The sequence below is a fragment of the Ahaetulla prasina genome, chromosome 4, assembly GCF_028640845.1.
Source record: "Ahaetulla prasina isolate Xishuangbanna chromosome 4, ASM2864084v1, whole genome shotgun sequence".
Classification (NCBI taxonomy): Eukaryota; Metazoa; Chordata; class Lepidosauria; order Squamata; family Colubridae; genus Ahaetulla; species Ahaetulla prasina.
Genome location: NC_080542.1, coordinates 12,999,316 through 13,022,712, shown reverse-complemented (window position 1 = coordinate 13,022,712; position 23,397 = coordinate 12,999,316). Strand labels below are relative to the sequence as shown.

General features: G+C 37.3%; 1 protein-coding gene across 1 annotated transcript; it reads right to left on the bottom strand.

Moving 5' to 3' along the window:
* On the bottom strand, positions 1 to 22,484 carry LOC131197922 (vomeronasal type-2 receptor 26-like). Its single transcript, XM_058182425.1, has 5 exons — positions 22,436 to 22,484; positions 7,960 to 8,609; positions 7,233 to 7,460; positions 1,190 to 1,316; positions 1 to 896 (listed from the first exon to the last, which is right to left on the bottom strand). The coding sequence occupies exons 1-5, from the start codon at positions 22,482 to 22,484 to the stop codon at positions 1 to 3; spliced, it is 1,950 nt and encodes a 649-aa protein (XP_058038408.1).
* Positions 22,485 to 23,397: the final 913 nt, after the last annotated feature.

The following is a 23,397-nucleotide window of genomic DNA, read 5'->3' as shown; positions in this document are numbered from 1 at the left end:
TTATTTTTTTATTAACTGTCCCTTTGTGTTCAAATTAGGTCTCATAATAATGATATAGCATTTGGGGGAAAAGATGCAACCCAGTAATCCAGCTGCTGAAGACAAAATGGAAAAGATCTCCACAGCCACCATGTATTTCCCCTTGGTACTCAGATAGGTTGGAACAAATGATATCCAGACACTGCAAAAAACCAACATGCTGAACGTGATAAATTTGGCTTCATTAAAGCTATCTGGTAACTTCCTAGCTAGGAAGGCCACAGTGAAACTGACAGCAGTCAAGAACCCCAGAAAGCCAAGCATTGTATAAAACATTGTGGTTGAACCTTCATTACATTGTAGAACAATTTCTTCAGCCATGGAGTGCATGTCAGAATCTGGGAATGGGGGAGAAATTGTCAGCCACACTGTACAAATGGTAAATTGTGCCAGGGAGCAAAATAGGACAATAGAAAAAGCCAGCTTATTCCCCATCCATTTCCTCATTTTGGAACCAGGCCTAGTGGCCATGAAAGCAAGAACAACAAGGATCGTTTTCCCTAATATGCAAGAAAGGGCTACAGAGAATATGATGCCAAAAGCAGCTTGTCTCATGAAACATTTTGCTTGGTCAGGTTTCCCAATGAAGAGCAAACTGCAAAGGAATGAAAGCAGGAGAACAATGAGAAGAATATAGGTGAGGCTCCTGTTGTTGGCTTTGACAATGGGAGTGTCCCGCTTTTTAATGAAGAGTCCCAGCACTAAAGCTGTGATGAAAGAAAGGAAAATACTAACACTTCCCAAGGTGGTTCCCAGTGGCTCATTGTAAGACAGGAAGGTGGTTGTTTTTGGAATACAAAGGTTTTGAGCCGGATTTGGATATTGGTCTTCTGAACATTGAGAGCAATCAACCGCATCTGGAAAAAACAAACATCGTAGTCAATTTCTAGAAATGCTCAGGTAGCAGGACTGGGAATTAATTATAGGGTTAATATTTCCTAATTAAGTAATATCTCTTTGTTTTTAGTTGGAGTCTGTAAATATGCAGATACTTATGTATTGTTTGTGGTAACCCTTTCATTTTTAGTATTTATATAGTTATATCATCGGTTAAATCACCACATTAGAAGTCAGTTGTATAAAGTTTGGAAATTAGCATTTTGAATCAGAATTAAAAAGACTGGATAGTTTAGCACAACACAGCTCTTACCCGTCTCATTTGAAATTTTCCCTTTTGCACATGGAAGGCAAGCATAACAGCAAAATGGCTTCCCTTCTATTTTCATCTTCCTGGACCCAGAATAGCAATGGTCATTGCAAAGAGAAAGAGGTTGAACCTATCAAGAAATGAAACCAGGATTTAATAAAACTCTAGGGTTTCAAACTGTTCTATTTGAATGGGTAGATTTTACTTTAACACAATGAAGATAGGATCTAGATGTCCCAAAATTCTGTCTGATTCAGAAAATTCAGTCAGACCTTCCAACTTCATGAGATCTTTTCTCCAAGAAGTTGATAGGTCTTACTGAACTTTGTTTAAATTGATAGTCACATGGTCTTCTTTTGTTTCCCTGCACACAAGAGAACAGAGCTGGAAAGCAGGTTATTGAGGGAATTGTGGTTGCTATGGAATGGGGCAGAAGGGAGGATTTTGCATTATGATTGCTCATATGTAAGTAAGAACCAGTAAAAGAGGAATGGAAAAATCCCTATCTGTAGATCAGCATTTTTCAGTCTTGGCAAGTTTAAAATGGGCAAAATTAATGCGGCCTTGGGAATTCTGGGAATTGAAGTCCATGCACCTTAAGGTTGCCAAAGTTGAGAAGCATGGGTCTACACTAGAGTTTAGGATTTTTTATTCCTGTTTTATTTAGAGTTTGGTGCAGTTAAATAAATCAGTTGTGGTTTCCTTAAGAAATAATGATTAAAGCGATATGAACCATTGCTGACTGCATAAAAGGTAAAACCTACAATCAATTGCCCAAAATGCAACCCTCCATCACCCAAAACATCCAACCAGCCGTCATACAGAACTTTCAACCAGCCGTCATCCAAAACTAGGTACGCACGCCCTTTATTCCCTCTATACCAACCACTACTGAGCTTAAATGCAAACTGATAAATGCAAGAAGCATTGTAAACAAAATGCTTGAATGTCTCATCTTATTAAATACTGGTACATTTGACATTATATTTGTCTGTGAAACATGGCTGAACTCATCCCTCCCTGACTTCATCATCTCAGAAAGAGAATATCATGTTTTCCATTCGGATCGTGAAACCTGCAGGGGAGGTGGAGTAGCTATTTTTTACAAAAAGTCACTAAATCTGAAAAATATTCAAGTTGCACATAAACTCGCTCTTCCAGAAACTATAGTCTGCAAACTGTCCTTCAACATCACATTTCGCTTCTTATTATGCTACAGAGCTCCCGACTACAACATCGTACATGTGAACAAGTTAACCACACTGCTAACATGGGCTGCTTCTTGCCATTATCCTCTCATCTTTCTGGGTAACCTCAACCTACCTCTTATTAATTGGAAAACAAACGAATGTACAACTGAACTCATCCATACAACCCTATACAATGCTGTTACAAATCTACGTCTTGATCAACTAGTAACTAAAAACACTAGACTCAACAATTGCCTTGACCTCATCTTCTTCTAAGGGGCCTCTGGTGGCTCAGCAGGCTAAGTCTGTCTGTTATTAACACAGCTGCTTGCAATTACTGCAAGTTCAAGTCCCACCAGGCCCAAGGTTGACTCAGCCTTCCATCTTTTATAAGCTAGGTAAAATGAGGACCCAGATTGTTGGGGGCAATAAAGTTGACTTTGTATATAATATACAAATGGATGAAGACTATTGCTTAACACAGTGTAAGCTGCCCTGAGTCTTCGGAGAAGGGCGGGATATAAATTCAAATAAAAAAACAACAACCTCAAACTCAATTTATGGAGTACACATAAAAGAACCCTTTTCCAACAGTGAACACAGCATGATAGATGTTTGTCTCAATATACGCCCTTATAAAAATCTCCATAATAATGGGATATCAAACTACAACTTCAAAAAAGCCAACTATGATCTTATAGACACCGACCTCGTATCTCTTGACTGGCAAATTCTATTCTCTAACTGTATCACCGCTGAAGACCACTATAATGTTTTCTTGCTTGAAGTCAATTGAGTTATTAAACTATATGTACCACAAATCACCACCAAAATCAAGAAAAACAAATTACCTGTATCAATAAAAAAGCTCCAATCCCCCCAAAAAATCCCTCTGGCAAAAAAACAAAATGGCTATGTAGCTAACTTTAAAAATCGCTACAAAAATATATGCCACCAAATAAGGATTGAATGCACCAATTACCACATCAAACAAGAAGAAGACCTTCTTTGCACAAAATCCAATCATGCTTTCTATAATTTTGTAAACAACAAGCTTAAAGACTCGAGATCCATCCCACCTCTAAAAGGATCTAACGGTAAAGAATATAATGATGAAACAGTTAAAGCAAACCTCTTTAACATATTCTTCGGCTCAGTCTTTGTTAACAGTAATGGCTCATACACAGCATTCCCCAGTTGTACAACAATGAGTACAATGACCTAACACAAATAGATTTCACAGAAGATAATGTTGAAAAGGCCCTTCACAAACTGAAACCATCTCTATCTATTAGATGGAGATGGTCTATGTGCATACTTCTTAATAAAGCTTTCTACTAATTTAACAGAACCCCTAAGCATAATCTTTGAAAAGCCTTCAGGACCAGCTCCTTCCAAATCTATGGTCACTAGCCAAGGTCATCCCTGTCTTCAAAAAGGAGACCCCAGCCTAGTTGAAAATTACAGACCAATCTCTTTATGCTGCATCACCGCAAAGTAATGGAATCAATCATCAAGCAATCCATTACCCTCCACCTAGAAACAAACAACCTACTCTCTAATAAACAATTTGGTTTCAGAAAAAAAATATCCTGTAATCTACAACTTCTTCAATGCAAAAACATATGGACTACAAATCTTGATCAGGGCAAACCAATAGATGCAATTTACATAGACTTCTGTAAAGCCTTTGATTCAGTGGTACACAATAAACTACTTCTAAAACTAAAATCCTACGGCATCTTGGACCCCTCCATAATTGTATAACTGTGTTCCTGTCAAACAGGCAACAAGTGATCAAAATAAGCAGTGCCCTATCAAATCCTGCTCCTGTTAATAGCAGTGTCCCCCAAGACAGTGTTCTAGGACCAACACTCTTCATATTATACATAAACAACGTCTGTGTCCATATTATAAATAACTGTGTTCTATTTGCTGATGATGTTAAACTATTTAACACTACCAACAATGCTGCTACCCTTCAAAAAGACCTTGACTTTGTGTCGGAATGGTCAAAAATTTTGCAATTCCAAATCTCAGTCAACAAATGCTATGTCTTACACATTGGAAAAAAGAATCAGAACACTAAATACAAGGTTGATGGCCATGACCTTGTAGATGACTCTCACTCTGTCAAAGTCCTTGGAGTTCTCATATCAAATAATCTAATTGCCAAAGCCCACTGCAACTACATCGCCAAAAAGGCATTAAGAGTTGTAAACCTAATCTTACGTAGCTTCTTCTCCGGAAAGATTACACTACTAACCAGAGCATACAAAACATTTGCTAGACCAATTCTCGATTACAGCTCATCTGTCTGGAACCCACCCTGCATTTCAGATATTAATAGATTGAGTGTGTCCAGAAATATTTTACAAGAAGAGTTCTCCACTCCTCTGATCGCAAGAAAATACCTTATGCCACCAGACTTGAAATTCTGGATTTAGAAAATTTAGAACTACACCGCCTTCAGCATGACCTGAGTGTAACTGATAACATCATCTGCTACAATGTCCTTCCTGTCGAAGACTACTTCAGCTTCAACCACAACAATACACGAGCACACAATAGATTCAAACTTAATGTGAACAGCTCCAATCTTGATTGTAGAAAATATGACTTCAGTAAGTCACTTCAGTAAGTAAGTTTGAACAAATAAAAAAAAGTAAAAGAGTTGTTAATACCTGGAATGCACTACTTGACTCCGTGGTCTCATCCCAAATTCCCCAAAACTTTAACCTAAGACTGTCTACTGTTGACCTCACCCCATTCCTAAGAGTTCTGTAAGGGTACCATAAGAGCACCAGTGTGCCTACCATTCCTGTCCTAATGTTCCTTTTGGTTGTATTCATTTTGTGTGGTTATTTCATGCTTATATATATTGTTGTGTTTGACAAAATAAATAAATAAAATAAAATAAAATAAAATAAAATAAAATAAAATAAATTGAAATTATAAATTGATCTGGGCTTGGATGATTAGATATGGAAATAATGAGGACAAATGTTAATCTTAGAGTAAGAGTTTGAGTTTAATTTTTTTTACTTATATCTGTACCAAAGAAAATTGGAAGATATTCTTTGTCAGTTTCCTTCTTTTCCTCTTTCTTTCCTACACTTTCACTCTTTTTCTTTCCTGAGCCTTTTCTTTTTTCAAATCTGTTTTTATTTGTTTATCCCTTACCTTTGTTTTTTGATGTATGAATTTTTTATTTATTTATTTATTTTATTTTATTTGCATTTATATCCCGCCCTTCTCCGAAGACTCAGGGCGGCTTACACTATGTTAGCAATAGTCTTCATCCTATTTGTATATTTATATACAAATTCAACGTATTGCCCCCAACAATCTGGGTCCTCATTTTACCTACCTTATAAAGGATGGAAGGCTGAGTCAACCTTGGGCCTGGTGGGACTAGAACCTACAGTAATTGCAGGCAGCTGTGTTAATAACAGACTGTCTTACCAGTCTGAGCCACAGAGGCCCAACCCAGCCATTAAAATTCTACATGCCTTAATTAAAGAAACCATATCAAAATTTAGGATGAAATCCACTGGGAGCTATCTCATATAAGGCAGGCTCTGAGTCCCTCTAACCAAAAAGTGTTTATCAATAGAAGAGAATATTTCTAACTCAAAATTTAACTGTGAGGTCCTTGGTGCTCTCTGAGCTACAAGGTTTTCTTGCAGATGTTTTATGACCCAAGCTAGGTAACATCATCAGTACTAAAAGGGAGTGGAGTTGCTTTTATTTTCATATACTAGTGGTTGACCCTGTCAGTGTTGATCAGTTGTTTCACAAACAGTATTTTGATTGGTGCCAGATCTCTACAACCTCAAGCAGAGAAGGGCTATTCTGCACCCATCCCTCACATGTTCTTTAAAACACAGTTTCCCAGCATTCCTTTAGGGACCTCTAACATGCAAACTGTGGTTACTCATCCTGAAATGAATCCTCTTTAACAGGAGCTTCAAAATGTGCTGTTTGCTAGGAAGATGTATAGCTAAAAGTCAGTCTACATTTAGTGTACATCTGACTTTGGGGATATTTCGTCATAACCAAACAAAAGTGTATTTTTTGTGCACTTCACACCCCTTGCTCGCTGGATCTCGATATCACAAAGCAAAGGCCATATTTGGTAATTAATCCTAATCTGTGCCCCATTTTGACTGGCAGAGTGCTCCAGGAGGCTGACTCCTACCACACTCCCTGGTTACACCCACTCGGCCATGCCCACCCACTGGATCATTAGGGCAGAGAACCGGTTTTTAAATTATTTGAATCCCACCATTGATGTGGGTCCTTCTTCCTCCCTGGCTGGGCATTTCCTAGTCAGGATAATGAATCACTGGATCAAACAGAGTCTGACTGCTCCCCAGATACAATGATTAGTAAATGAAAACTTGAAAATCTGGAAATGCTATTTAAGAAAGAAATCTAAGGGGAAAATGCTATTTTTTGTGGGGAAAATCAACGTTCAGATTAATGGGACTGTTGAGCAGACAAATTGAGATATGTCTTGTTTTTACTTTGTGAATTATATGATAGCTTTAATTACTTTAGCAACTTTCAAATATATTTTTCAATTAGACAAGCTTGAAATGCCAGCAGGAATAGACAGCAGCTATTAGATTATTTTCTGCTAAAACCATGAAGATATAATGAGGATATATCAGTAAATTATTTTGCTATACAGAGATTTAAGTCTTTGTATTCCAAAATCTCTGGTCATTATTTCATCCTCTTTGCAGTTTTTGGCCTGACAACTATAAGGGTAAGATCGATTTGAATCAATAATTCTGGAAACAAGAAGAGAAAGGGAAGAATACACGGTTTGAAATCTGAGCAGGAAATACCTGATTAAAGATGCTAGGCCAGGTGATGTCTTGTGCAGAAATGGTGAATAGCTTATTTGGAGAAGCTGCTGGATCGATCTTTCCAACTTTATATTTAACAAAGGTATTGTTTGGGAATGTGACCAAGTTCATAATATCAAATCCAGTGTCTAAATCCCCATTTTCATTAAAGGAAATTTTCTCTCCTGCAGTGTTATTAAATGACATGGTTCTCAAATAGTGATGTAACTAAAACCAAGCAAAGATTGGTAATTGGAAAAGAGGGGAAAGGGGTGGAAGGGAATGGAGACAGAAGAGAGGGAGGGAGATCAATTTCAGTGGTATTAAGTTATGGATTTTGATTTAATACAACTGAGTTCATTAATAGAATTAGTGTTTTCCAACCCCTCATCCATGTTTCTCACTTGCCACAGGTGTTTTGAACCTGTTCCAAGCAGGCACATTTTGTTGCATCTTAATCATTTCCTCCATATTGTTGTATCATTGTTGGAGCCTTGTTACCTATTCACAGTTACAAAGGTTTCTTTAGGTTCCAAAAGGGTATGGAAAACAGAATAGCAGGAGACTTAAAATCAACACTCCTGTGTATCCATAATACAGGGATGGGTTCTACCAGTTTTCAAGAACTAGACTGAACCGAGAGCAACCCACCACTTCTATTATAGTAGGACAAAGCACCGCATTAGAGAGCAGAGCAATGGGAAATGTTCATTCAATCTCTTATTACCTGCCATGCCTTTTGAGTCAAAAACATTTCTCTCCCAACTTTTGCTCTTGTTCTGTGTTTGGGGGAAAACATGGCTTGTAAAGCATGTGCCACAGCATAAACTGCATTGTAGACGGTGTAACTCTGTCCAGTCATGGTGGTGTCAAACACAGAGTTAGTTAGATTGTCCAACTTCTCTTCTCCAGTGCACAGCTTCCCAGCATCTTCATCTAAATTATCTTTAGTAAAAGAGCATTCAAAAGCCTCTTCCCAAAACACTCTCATTAAATGGTCTTCTGCTTCTGAAGTTGGGTTTCTCATCTGAAGGAATTTATTAAATCCAGAAATCTCCTTGGAAGAAACTTCAAAAGTTATAACACCATGGAAAATGTCCATAGTGATAGTTTTTTGAAATGGAGTGGATGTAAACTCCATCTGGGCTGGCATTATCCAAACTTTATCTTTTCTATCACTGGGATTAAAAAAATATTCTATAAAAGTGGGCAACATTCTTAAAGTGGGAGTTTCATGGTTTTCACTATATAGGATGATGACATTGATAGTGGTCTTCATGATAATATCGATCATTTTGCTTATTTCATTATGGTTTTTTAAAATATCATTAATAGATGATTCCGGGGGTGTCTCTCCTATGAACTCAAAGCAGATACCTTGTTGGGAAAACAATGGAACAGCATTTTGAATGAAACTCTCTCCTCTCTCATTAGGTTGGAGAATCACCCCAATCCATGTCCACCTAAAATACAACAGCAACTGGAGAATAGCCACAAGCTGTTGGTTATCATCTGGGAAAAAACGATGAAAGAAAGCTGCTTGTAACTGGTCCTTTCTGATAGCAGAAGATCCATATATCAGCTAAATGTGGGGGTGTGTGAAAGAGGGAGGGAAACACATGATTTTCCAATTTCAAGTATTTATTATTTTTGAAGAATCTGTTCTTAATTCATAGTCTTTGTTGTAAACTATGTTGCAAACATTAATAGATACTTAATCTTGTTCATAAAAATCTGATGTATAGAAGTAGTAATCTTGACTATCACTAAGTGTTGTATCTTTTTATTCTTGATGAGTATATTTTATTCTCCTTATGTACACTGAGAGCATATACACAAAAGACAAATTCCTTGTGTGTCCAATCACATGTGGCCAATAAAGAATAAAGACTAAAATTTGTGCAGGAGCGATGTTTGAATGGAGTATTGTTAGCGGGTGAATGATTCGCCAACTCACAGGTAAAAAGAAACTTTCTAAAAGCTTAAAAGAGGTCCTGGCATGAAATAAGTGGCTAATTGTCACTTGGGAATGTTAATTGGAGGGAGAAAAATCAAAGAGGAAGTTAAAGGACTAAAGCCCAAGAAAGAAAACTTTCTACCTGGACTTGAAACTGGATCTGGAGAAATAAAAAAATACAGGAAGAAGAAAACTCAGAGAAAGCACTTTTTAACAATCAATCAATCAATAAATAAATAAATAAATGAATGAATACTTGATTGCCTTGGTATTTGTGGATTGGAGAGAGACATCTGCTGGTGGAAAGACCGTGAGAAATATTAAGGAGGTGTTTTTTTAAAAAACAGCTGGGTTCTGACTTTGAAAAGAGGTGAAGAACAAAACCTTAAATTGGAATGGACTAGAACTGGATGTTATTTGGAAAAAGAGAGAGAGAGAAAGGGAGAGAAGGAGAAGAAGAAAAGGGGAGAGAGAGAGAGAGACTATACTGACTTGAAGCTTAACTAAACATAAATTAAAATAAAAAAACTTTTTGAATTGACAATATGGAACTTTGGGAGTATGAGGAACTAAAGGAGATGTTTAAGAATGTGCATGAAGCATTTAAAGAAGAAGAAGAAGCCTGGTGAAATTACAAAAAAAAAAATAATATAAATGAGAAACAAGAACATGAAAGTAATAATTGCAGATAAAAAATAGATAATTACACTGGGATTGACAGTGGGATTGACAGTGACAAAAAATGGATGGGGCGGGCATATTCCTCAAAAAGAAGGGAAGAAAAGGAAATAGGAAAAGAATGAGGGGGAGAATTGAGAGGGTAACAATCTTAAAAATCAGAGAAAGGATTCAGGGGAAAAGATACAATAAATAAAAAAGCAAAAGAAAGAGAAAGAGATAAGAGAATGGGAGAAAGGGAGAAAAATATTAAGGTGGAATTTTAGAGAGACTAAAAGAAAATGGTTAAAAGGGAAAGAATAATGGATAGAAGGAAGGGAAGGAAGGGAAATAAAGCATTTATTAGTTCATTTAAGAGAACTGTTTTAATATTAGAAATTGTATGTAAGAAGCAAACAAGAAGAAGTATATTGTTTATTGTAAAATGGATCAGCAGATGCAATATGAAATGTAGATTGGCTTAAATATGAAAATAATTTAAACTAAGATATAAAAGTGAAATATTAGTAAATGATGAAATAAAATAATTGATGATGGAATAAGAAATTAGGAATTAAGGAAATAAGAGGTGGAAAGCTAGTTAAAATAATAGATCTCAAAAGAAACCAGCATGGATGCACAAAGAACTATCTGACAAATTGAAAGACAACTATAAAAAGTGGAAAGAGGGGCAAATAACTAAGGCAGAATATCAGCAAGTAGCCCGAGCCTATAAAGATGAAGTGAGGAAAGCTAAGGCTCACAATGAACAAAGGCTAGCGACAAAAGTAAGAAATAACAAAAAAAGCTTCTTCCAACATGTTAAAAACAAGAAAAAAGTCAAGGAAACAATTGGCCCATTGCTGGGACAAAGTGGGAAGAAGGTGACAAACAACAGGAGAAAGCAAATCTACTTGACTCATTTTTGCATCTGTTTTACACAAAAGAAAAAACAATCCAACCTATCAAAACAGCACCACAAAAAACAGATTAGAAACACAACTTAAAATAGGGAAGAAAGTGGTAAGTGAACACCTGTCTACCCTAGATGAGTTCAAATCATCAGGACCGGATGGATTACACCCCAGGGTTCTGAAGGAACTGGCAGTCAAAATCTCAGAACCACTGAACTATATCTTTCAAAGATCCTGGAGCACAGGGGAGCTGCCAGAGGACTGGAAAAGAGCTGATGTAGTTCCCATCTTCCAAAAGGAAAAAAAAAACAGATCCAGGAAACTACAGACCTATCAGCCTGACCTCAATACCGGGGAAGATTTTGGAAAAGATAATCAAGCAACGAATCATTGAACACCTAGAAGCAAACAAAGTAATAACCAAAATATCAACATGGGTTTGTCAAAAACAGATCATGCCAGACTAATCTCATTGCATTCTTTGACAAAATGACAAAATTAGTGGACCAGAGGAATGCTGTCGATATAATTTACTTGGACTTCAGCAAAGCATTTGATAAAGTAGACCATAACCTACTACTAGATAAAGTAGAAAAATGTGGGTTAGACAGCACCACCACCAGATGGATTCGTAACTGGCTGACCAACCGCACTCAACGAATAGTCCTCAATGGAACTACATCCACATGGAGGGAAGTATGCAGTGGAGTACCCCAAGACTCTGTTTTAGGCCCAGTACACTTCAACATCTTCATCAATGACTTGGACGAGGGGATAGATGGGGAACTCATCAAATTTGCAGAGGACACTAAGCTGGCAGGAATAGCCAACACTCCAGAAGATAGGCTCAAGATAGAGAAGGATCTTGACAGACTTGAACATTGGGCACTAACTAACAAAATGAAATTCAACAGTGAAAAAAGTAAGGTTCTACATTTAGGCAAAAAAAACCCAAAATGCACAGTTACCGTATATGTGGTACCTAGTTCAATAGTAGTAACTGTGAGAGGGATCTTGGAGTCCTAGTGCACAACCATTTAGATATGAGCCAGCAGTGTGCAGCAGCTGCCAAAAAAGCCAACATAGTTCTGGGCTGCATAAACAGAGGGAAAGAATCAAGATCACGTGAAGTGTTAATACCATTTTATAATGCCTTGGTAAGGCCAAACTTGGAATATTGCATTTAGTTTTGGTCACCACGATGTAAAAAAGATGTTGAGACTCTAGAAAGAGTGAAGAGAAGAGCAACAAAGATGAATAGGGGACTGGAGGCTAAAACATATGAAGAACGGTTGCAGGAACTGGGTATGTCTAGTTTAATGAAAAGAAGGACTAGGGGAGACATGATAGCATGTTTCTATATCTCAGGGGTTGCCACAAAGAAGAGGGAGTTAAATTATTCTCCAAAGCATCTGAGAGTAGAACAAGAAGCAATGGGTGGAAACTAATCAAGGAGAGAAGCAACTTAGAACTAAGGAGAAATTTCCTGACAGAACAATCAATAAATGGAATAACTTGCCTGCAGAAGTTGTGAATGCTCCAACACTGGAAATTTTTAAGAAAATGTTGGATAGCCATTTGTCTGAAATGGTGTAGAGTTTCCTGCCTGGGCAGAGGGTTAGACTAGAAGACCTCCAAGGTCCCTTCCAACTCTGTTATTATGTTATGTTATTTTTCTTTCTACACCATTGTTTCTTTTCTTTTTCTTTATATCTCTTGGTATCAAAAATATCTATTACACATTTTATCATATAATAGACTTTAATAAAAACAATTAAAAGAAGAATTTAATTCAGGAAATGTCATAACCATTTCAGAATTGACTCTCCCTAATTCATTGCAGTGTAAAAGCAGCTGAGGAGGGAAGCACTTTTAGGTGGGCAAGATTGATGTCAATCATCTGAGGTAATCCAGACTTGAAACCACAATCTTGCAAGTCTGAAAGCATTTCCCACCTACCAGTTTCATCTACAAAGTTACATTTAAGCAAACCACACAAATCATCAACATGATGAACATTGTAGTGGCGACCATATGACATACATATGTTTAGGTACTACACTCGATTTACTACTAACTCTGAATCCAAACTAATTAAAATGTTATGATTCCTTAACTTATAAATACACTTAATAGAAACATTAATATATTTTCATCAATTCTTTTTCTCACCATGTTTTAATAATAATATTAAGTATTCATGGAGTTGTTTAAGCAATCCAGTGTATTAGTATTTGGGAATATTTATCTTGATCTTTATATTACAGAATGATCCTTCCTTCCTTCCTTCCTTCCTTCCTTCCTTCCTTCCTTCCTTCCTTCCTTCCTTCCTTCCTTCCTTCCTTCCTTGAGTCAGTTCTGAGATGCTTTCTCAAATTGGTTTGGGCTCAGATTTTTTTCCTCAGATCATTGTCTAGGCTACTGTCCTTTTTCCAATCTCTCAAAGTTATTGTCACACTCCATTATCTGTCTTTCAAGAGCAAATCTTACCTGGGGCATCTTGTAGATATTCAAAATGTTTGCCATGAAGGGACAGAAGTAAGAGTTAGGTCCTGCAATAACAGATAGTGTCCAGTCCTTAGTATCACACTTATAATTGGGGATAAATCTGCCCCATGTTGAGAGGAGCTCCATTGAAGCCAAGCAGGTCCATCTCGCCATGAAATAACTGTTAGAGAGGTGCATTCCCAGAGTCATGTTGAATAAAATGAGATTGTTTTCATTGATCTCCTTTACAGCAAAAACCAAGGCCAGGATATGTTGGTAGTACTGTAGAAGAAATCTACACAGATACATTAGAAATCATATTTCTTCTCTTAAAGAATGTAGCATTACATATACCGTATATACTCGAGTATAAGCCGAGTTTTTCAGCACGTTTTTTGTGCTGAAAAACGTCCCCTCGGCTTATACTCGAGTATATACGGCTTATACTCGAGTTTTTTTTTTCTTCTTTTTTTCACATTATACCGGATGGTGCAAACTTGGCGGGCTTTTGCATTAGCGCGGGGAAGCCCTGCCGGTGCAGTGAGAGGGCGGGGCGGGGGAGCCGCCAGCCTTCTCGGCTGTTGGAGGGAGGCTTTCCCTGACCGGTAGCTGCCTCATTTCCCTCCCTCGGCTTATACTCGAGTCCCCAGTTTACCCCAGTTTTTTTGGGTAAAATTGGGGACCTCGGCTTATACTCGGATCGGCTTATATTCGAGTATATACGGTACTTTATTTACAATTCTGCTAAATTCTAAGCAGAAAAAAAAACCAGATTGCATAGTACCATGCAAGAAGAAAGCATGTAAATGCATTAGCATTCCAAAATTTGTCCCTTTGCCACAGATGGATTGAATGATAGCAATAATGTATAAATTACATAACCACATTATATATAAACAAAGAGAGGAGAGAGAGAGACAGAGAGGGAGAGAAATTTTTCACTGTCTTCTAAAACATTATTTTTCGATGAAAGGGAAAATGGTCTTGGACAAAACATTCAATTTTTTTAAGGCAGCTCTTATGATTTCTAAAAATGATTCACTAGGAAACTGATGAATTGCTTGAAGGAACATTAATAATACCATTATGATCTACCTGTAATTCTCAGACCAACTTCTAAGTCTTGTATCTTTAGCTCTTCAGTCTTTGCCTTGGATATTTTTATGGGAAGAGGAATAAAATATATTTTATTTATTTATTTTTTATTTGCATTTATATCCCACCCTTCTCCAAAGACTCAGGGCGGCTTACACTATGTCAAGCAATAGTCTTCATCCATTTGTATATTATATACAAAGTCAACTTATTGCCCCCAAAAATCTGGGTCCTCATTTTACTTACCTTATAAAGGATGGAAGGCTGAGTCAACCTTGGGCCTGGTGGGACTCGAACCTGCAGTAATTGCAAGCAGCTGCTGTTAATAACAGACTGTCTTAGCAGTCTGAGCCACTCAAGGACCTTACTTACTTTAAACCTTACTTGAGAGCAAACAGAATAACAGAGCAAACAGACTTGAAAGGGACTTTGGAAACCCTATGCCATTTCAGACAAATGGTTATCCAATCTCTTCTTCAAAACCTCCACTTTTGGAGGCAAATTGTTCTACTGATTCATTGTTCTCACTGTCAGGACAGTTCTCCTTAGTTATAGGTTGCTTCTCTCCTTGATTACTTTCCATCCATTGCTTCTTGTCCTACATTCAGGTGCTTTGGAGAATAGGTTGACTCCTCTTCTTTGTGGCATCACCTTTGATATTGGAACATTACTAACATGTCCTTCTTCCCATTAAACTAGATACACCCAATTCCTGCAACCGTTTCTCATATGTTCCATACAAATGATGTATGGAATTCTTTTTCTGGAATCCCTTATCCTAGAAAAACAGGTAACAGTTTCATTGGGGCAGCCCTACATTTGTACTCCATACTCCATACATGCTGAACAAACAAATTAAAAGTACTACTTTTAACTCATAGAATAAGTTTTTTAACTGTTTTTATATTGTATTTATGTGTTTTTTAAGTGCCTGTGAACCGCCCTGAGTCCTTCGGGAGATAGGGCGGTATATAAATATGATTAAATAAATAAATAAATAAAATGCATAGTGCCATTGTTCCCTAATATTCAGAAGAAAAATTAAACTATGAAAGTTTGACATTCAATTAGCTATAAACGTTGCTTCAATAGTAGAGCACTAAAAATTCATTCTACAGAAAGAAAATGAGAAAAGCCCAATATAGAAATTGAACAAAAGCACTGGGGTAAGATCTGCCTTAAACATGTGCATATCTATGTGTGTTTGTAATTTATTTGCTACGTAAAATGTATCAATGAAAATCCATTTCTATTAGCTTAAGATTGAAGGAACCAGGAGAAATAATTTGTGTTGCAAGCAACACTACTAATTAACTCAATCCATCTTCTTAGAGAAAGATATCTGATTTGAGACATGCTACAGCTAGAAAGAGAAAGTCTTTACATGAACTCATCAACAAGGTCTTCAGATGGATGTCTTGTGAATTCCAGTTGATCAGACATCATGTAGAAGTGAGGGATTATCGCAGCTATCATGAAATCTCCTGGCAGAAAATACTTGTGCTTAATAAACTGAGGTTTCCCAATGGCACATGCTGTGCGAGAAGTACGAGGAATAAGGCATGCAACCCCTGGCAACAGGACTGCTATGACTGCCATGAAAAATATGATCTCTTTCAAGATTTTCATCACTATATATGAACCAGTTCCATCTGTAACAATCAAACATTTAAAAAAAGAAGCTCTCATTATTCAGAATAGTCTGCATATATATTCTTTCTGAGATTGTGACATTTCTAGCCCTCTGGTTCCACAAATAATAGCACCTTTCAGTCTTCACCTCTTTTGGGAGAGTTGGAGATCCCGAAGGATTTGAGAAGAAGTTGCATTACTGAGACTCTGCTGGCAATTATAAGAGAAATTGATAGCTGTTCAGTGAAGCTCCTTAGAGATTTTGAGTAAGAAATAGGAGGATGACATCCACAAGCTCAAGAACCAAAGGGCTCTTAACTGACAATTATATAGGACCTGGAAGGAAAAAACCAATTCCAATGAAAAAAATATCATAAAAAAAACACTTTGTTAATTCTGTGGCTGTAAAGATAGAATTCTCTGGAACAATAGAATATTTTCTCCCACCCTGATGAATTCTTGGAAGCACATTAAAAAATGTTTGATCCAAGAAGCCAAAGACAAACAGACCCATCCTGTGGTAGACTTCCACACACACCCCTTTATTCTATTGGGAGGGTCTTTAACTACTTCAGTTATTGTATTTGTAGTTCAATTTTATCACGACGTTTGGTTTAGATGTACTAATAGGAGCAGGTCTCTAAATTTCTGAAAACCTTTTGGGATTGGAGCAGGGTAATGCCTCATAACTAAGCAAATAAAAAAATATCATTGGAGATAAGTTTTTGAAAGGGCTACATCTGAATAAATTTCAGAACACAAAGTTCTAAAATCTTGGAGAGCCACATTTTATTTATTTATTTAATTTATATTATTTTGTCACAACAATATATGTAGGTATCATACAAAAAGTTTATATAGTATTTAAACACATATATGAGTAAATATAAGGAGGTATAAGCATGTATATATATATAGGAAGAAGAAAAGAAAAACAATAGGACAGGAACGGTAGGCACATTTGTGCGCTTATGCACGCCCCTTATGGTCCTCTTAGGAATGGGGTGAGGTCAATAGTAGAGAGTTTTGGTTAAAGCTTTTAGGATTATGGGAAGAGACACAGAATCAGGTAAAGTATTCCAAGCACTGATGATTCTGTTACAGAAGTCATATTTTTTGCAATCTAGATTAAAGCGGTTGACAAACTTTGGTCACTAGCCACAGTCATCCCTATCTTCAAAAAAGGAGACCCCAGCTTAGTAGAAAATTACAGACCGATCTCTCTGTGCTGCGTCAACTGCAAAGTCATGGAATCAATCATCAACCATCATCAACCTCACACTTAGAAACTAACAACCTACTCTCCAATAAACAATTTGGTTTCAGGAAAAGATTATCATGCAACTTACAACTTCTTCACTGTAAAAACATATGGACTACAAATATTGATCAAGGCAAAACAATAGATGCAATCTACATAGACTTCTGCAAAGCTTTTGACTCAGTAGTACACGATAAACTTCTCCTAAAACTAAAATCCTATGGCATTTCAGGACCCCTTCACAAATGGATATCTGCATTTCTGTCCAACAGACAACAAGTGGTCAAAATTGGCAATGTTCTATCAAATCCTGTAACCATATCGCAAGTAATTGTGTTCTCTTTGCTGACGATGTCAAACTATTTAACACCACAGACAATGCATCTATCATCCAAAAAGACCTTGATCATCTAACCACTTGGTCTAAAACTTGGCAACTCCAGATCTCAACCAGCAAATGCTCAGTCTTACATATTGGAAAAAAGAACCCAAACACTAAGTACATACTTGATGGACATTACCTTACAGATGACCCCCACCCCATTAAAGACCTTGGAGTTTTCATGTCAAATGATCTAAGTGTCAAAGCCCACTGTAATTACATAGCAAAAAAGGCCCTAAGAGTTGTAAACCTAATCCTGCGTAGCTTCTTTTCCAAAAACACTACACTACTACCCAGAGCATATAAAACATTTGCTAGACCAATTCTAGAATACAGCTCAACTGTCTGGAACCCTCACCACATCTCTGACATCAATTCAATTGAGCGAGTCCAGAAATATTTTACAAGAAGAGTTCTCCATTCCTCTGAAAACAACAAAATACCTTATCCCACCAGACTTGAAATCCTAAGCCTAGAAAACTTGGAACTTTGTCGCCTTCGACAAGACCTAAGTTTAACTCATAGAATCATCTATTGTAATGTCCTTCCTGTTAAAGACTACTTCAGTTTTAATTGCAACAACACAAGAGCAACCAACAGATTTAAACTTAATGTTAACCGCTTTAATCTAGATTGCAGAAAATATGACTTCTGTAACAGAATCATCAGTGCTTGGAATATTTTACCTGACTCTGTGGTCTCTTCCCATAATCCTAAAAGCTTCAACCAAAAACTTTCTACTATTGACCTCACCCCATTCCTAAGAGGACCATAAGGAGCGTGCATAAGCGCACAAACGTGCCTACCGTTCCTGTCCTATTGTTTTTCTTTTCTTTTCTTCTTCCTATATATATATTGATGCTTATACCTCCTAATATTTAGTCATATATATGTTTATATACTATATAATCCTTTTTATATGATGTTGTGACAAAATAAATAAATAAATAAATAAAAACATTAAGTTTAAATCTATTGGTTGCTCTAGTATTATTGCAATTAAAGCTGAAGTAGTCTTTAACAGGAAGGACATTACAATAGATGATTCTATGAGTTAAACTTAGGTCTTGTCGAAGGCGACGGAGTTCTAAGTTTTCTAAGCCTAGGATTTCAAGTCTGGTGGGATAAGGTATTTTGTTGTTTTCAGAGGAATGGAGAACTCGTCTTGTAAAATATTTCTGGACATGTTTTTATTTTATTTATTTTATTTTGTCACAACAATATATGTAGGAATCATACAAAAGATTATATAGTATATAAACATATATGAGTAAATATAAGGAGGTATAAGCATATATATAGAAAGAAGAAAAGAAAAACAATAGGACAGGAACGGTAGGCACGTTTGTGCGCTTATGCACGCCCCTTATGGTCCTCTTAGGAATGGGGTGAGGTCAATAGTAGAAAGTTTCTGGTTAAAGCTTTTAGGATTGTGGGAAGAGACAACAGAGTCAGGTAGAGTATTCCAAGCACTGATGATTCTATTACAGAAGTCATATTTTCTGCAATCTAGATTAAAGCAGTTGACATTAAGTTTAAATCTATTAGTTGCTCTAGTATTATTGCAATTAAAGCTGAAGTAGTCTTTAACAGGAAGGACATTACAATAGATGATTCTGTGAGTTAAGCTTAGGTCTTGTCGAAGGCGACGGAGTTCCAAGTTTTCTAAGCCTAGGATTTCGAGTCTGGTGGGATAGGGTATTCTATTGTTTTCAGAGGAATGGAGAACTCTTCTTGTAAAATATTTCTGGACACGTTCAATTGTATTGATGTCAGAGATGTGGTGAGGGTTCCAAACAGGCGAGCTGTAGTCTAGAATTGGTCTAGCAAATGTTTTATATGCTCTGGTTAGTAGTGTAGTGTTTTTGGAAAAGAAACTACGCAAGATTAGGTTTATTTTATTTTTAACACAGTTGCAAAATAAAATACTGCTTAGATCTTTTAACTCATTTCAATGAGTCAATGAGTTCACTGTTAATCCATATTCTCAAAGTAACATAAAGTGGGTCATAATTTTTTTTCCGGGTTGATGAATGACATGAGCCTCCATGTGATCAAACCATGTGATTGAAAATGTCCTTTAATATGCTATTGGTTCTATTGTTTCTATTGGTTGTTGTCAGATTCCTATGTTGTTATATGGGGGTTATGAGCTGCGGTGGTACAGTGGTTAGAGTGCAGTTCTGCAGGCTACTTCTGTTGACTAATGGCTGCCTGCAGTTGGCAGTTCAAATCTCACCAGGTTCAAGGTTGACTCAGACTTCCATCCTTCTAAGGTCGATAAAATGAGGACCCAAATTGTTGAGGGCAATCTGCTGACTCTGTAAACTGCTTAGATAGGGCTGTAAAGCACTGTGAAGTGGTATATAAATCTAAGTGCTATTTCTATTATGTAGGGGTCATAGCTGGCTCTATAGGCAAATAAAGAAAAGAAAACCCTAGGTGCTTGTCTGAGCTAATTTGGTCAACCTCTGCCTGATTGTCCATTTGAGCTCCCAGGTGAAGTTTGGATTGCTCTGGGAGACATGCAATGAAGGGGCTTGTGTTCTGAAAGAGTGTTGGTCAATTCCTATTGTGGCTTAATGGCTTTGTCCTGTGTTGGATCTTGGGTGAGGGGCTAATCCTACCATTCTGCCTTTGTTCAGACTTTGTTGCAAGGAGTTTTACGGTATCCTGTCTTGAAAGGATTTCTGCCTGTAATATTACCTTTGCTTATGAATAGAGCTATCTAGATACATGTCTACTCTTTCATGTTTCTCCATTTCTCCATTGGGAAAATATAATATTCTGCCTTTTCTTAATATTCCTCAAAACACATCATTCTTCTGGGAGGGGGTAGATGCTGACTTTCTATAATAGAATTAATTTACAGGATTGCAAGTGATTCAGAACTCATCACCAGATGTGCAGCCAACCTCCATTTCTGTTTGCAGATCTTCAGCAAGGAAGATCCATTAAGTCCAAGTAATTGTAACTGTTTTTTGCACCCCAGGAAAATTTTGTGGATGGATGGATGGCTATGAGAAGGAGACTCCTCATGTTATAGGCTCCTATCCCCCTTCATTTATAAGCAGCAGGTTAATTTAATATTAAAAAGGTACTGACATATTCTAGAAAGAATGCAGAGAAGAGCAACACAAACGATTAAGGAACTGGAGTTTGAAAGATGAAGAATGATTACAGGAATTAGGTATGTGGGGTTCAATGAAAAGAAGAGTTTGGGGTCCTATGATTGCAGTGTTCTACCATGTTTTCCCAAATTAAGACCCAATCTTATATTTTTTGGGGCTCCAAAATAAGCACTAGTGCTTATTTTCAGGGAAACATGATTTCAAAGTAATCAGCCTACATAGGGGGAGAATAGAATAGAATAGAATAGAATAGAATAGAATAGAATAGAATAGAATAGAATAGAATAGAATAGAATAGAATAGAATAGATTTTTTTATTGGCCAAGTGTGATTGGACACACAAGGAATTTGTCTTGGTGCATATGCTCTCAGTGTACATAAAAGAAAAGATACGTTCATCAAGGTACAACATTTACAACACAATTGATGGTCAATATATCAATATAAATCATAAGGATTGCCAGCAACAAAGTTACAGTCATACAGTCATAAGTGGAAAGAGATTGGTGATGGGAACTATGAGAAGATTAATAGTAGTGGAGATTCAGTAAATAGTTTGACAGTGTTGATGGAATTATTTGTTTAGCAGAGTGATGGCCTTCAGGAAAAAACTGTTCTTGTGTCTAGTTGTTCTGGTGTGCAGTGCTCTATAGCGTCATTTTGAGGGTAGGAGTTGAAATAGTTTATGTCCAGGGTGCGAGGGGTCTGTAAATATTTTCATGGCCCTCTTCTTGATTCGTGCAGTATACAGGTCCTCAGTGGAAGGCAGATTGGTAGCAATTATTTTTTCTGCAGTTCTAATTATCCTCTGAAGTCTGTGTTTTTCTTGTTGGGTTGCAGAAGCGAACCAGATAGTTATAGAGGTGCAAATGACAGATTCAATAATTCCTCTGTAGAACTGAATCAGCAGCTCCTTGGGCAGTTTGAGCTTACTGAGTTGGCACAGAAAGAACATTCTTTGTTGTCCTTTTTTAATGATGTTTTTGATGTTAGCTGTCCATTTTAGATCTTGCGATATGATAGAACCTAGAAATTTGAAGGTTTCTACTGTTGATACTGTGTTGACTAGTATTGTGAGAGGTGGAAGTATGGAAGGGTTTCTCCTAAAGTCTACCACCATTTCTATGGTTTTGAGACGGTATTAGGTAGTAGCTGCAGCCCACTGGTCCCTTGGTTGGCACATTCTGGGGCTTCACAGCCCACAAAATGCAGGTGAGTTGATTCCCTGTCCAAGCAGCACATGGAGGTAGAGGCACGGGGGGAAGGCAGGCCATAAGGACATGCCATGAGGACTTCAGAAAAGCCAAGAGTCAGTGGGCTGGAGTCAGCAGGCAGCCATGAGGGCCCATGGGGGCACCAGCAGCCAATGGAAGCAGAAGCACGGGGCAGAAGGCATGTGATCCGAATGCATCGTGCAGGATGCAGGCAAGCTGAGAGATGTGAAGATGAGCGTACTATGGCTGATCGCCACTCCGGTAGGCTTGTATTCATGTCTCTTGGTTTTCCTTTGGCTTACAGTGGTATGTCTGGATCACCTGCCTTCTGTCCTGTGCTTCTGCCTCCATTTGCTGATGATGCCACCATGTGAAGACAAGCTTCTCACAACTGGCTGCTGCTGCAGCCCATCAACTCTTGGCTTTTCCACAGCTCTGTCTCCATCTGCTGCTTGTAGAAGCAATCAACTCACCTGTGCTACGCAGACTGCAGTTGCTGCCAGATACCTTCAGCCAATGCATGCTCGCTGCCTTCTGTGTGGGCCCCACCCTCTCCTTTCACTACGGCTTATATTTGGGGTAGAACTTACATTAGGCAGAGGTGTGAAAATAATACTAAGGCTTATTTTCAGGGTAGGTCCTATTTTGGGGGAGGTTGTCTTCTGTACATGAAGGAACTGATTGGAGCAGTGGTGGACATACGGGAGAAGAGGGCAAGGCTTTGAACTTCCTTTTGGGTGAGGAAAACCCGTAAGCTCTCAGATTCGGGTTTTCCTACATGTGCCAATATGACATCTCTAATAAAAGTTAGCTTTGAGGAATTGCAAACCTCGGAATTTGATTTGGTTGGGGGTGCTACTTGGATCCCTGACAGACAGTTAAAGTTAAATCAGTCATAATTTTAATTTTCAACATATTTTAATGCAAAGCACATAGACTACTTTTTTTTACATATTCTTAATTATTGTAATTCCATATTCTGAGAACTAAATGATTAAGCTAAACAGTTTTAACAACATGGCCAAAATGTACTGTCAATTTGCCAATCAATTTATCCACTATCAATATTTTAGAATATCAAGAACTGTGAAATTGCTTATTGCCATCTCCATCTCCACATACAAAGAGGTATGTGGCAAGTGAAAAGTAAAAAATAACATAAAAAATAAGATAAAAATCTATGATCTAAAAATAATAATTAAAAAATACATTTTAAAAAAGGGGGAAAAAACAAATAAACTTAAAGGGCAGACTTAATGAACTCTTAGGTTTTTTTTCTCGCATAGTTTTCTATGTTTCTATAAAAGTATATTTTCCCAAAATCTACTCATAGTTCAGATTCATACTGGCATGTATTGATGAAATACTTGTACCCAGTTAGACCCAAACTATAACCTGCTTTTCGATTTCACAATCTTCACTCCTATCCTCCTAA

Bases quoted from the DNA above. Each gene is read 5' to 3' on its own strand.
- LOC131197922 (XM_058182425.1), bottom strand. From the start codon at position 22,484: ATGCATTGGCTGAAGGTATCTGGCAGCAACTGCAGTCTGCGTAGCACA. The intron at 8,610-22,435 runs GTGAGTTGATTG...TTTCCCAACAAG, and splicing joins CTGCAGTCTGCGTAGCACAG to GTATCTGCTTTGAGTTCATA. The intron at 897-1,189 runs GTAAGAGCTGTG...TGTTTTTTCCAG, and splicing joins GAAAATTTCAAATGAGACGG to ATGCGGTTGATTGCTCTCAA.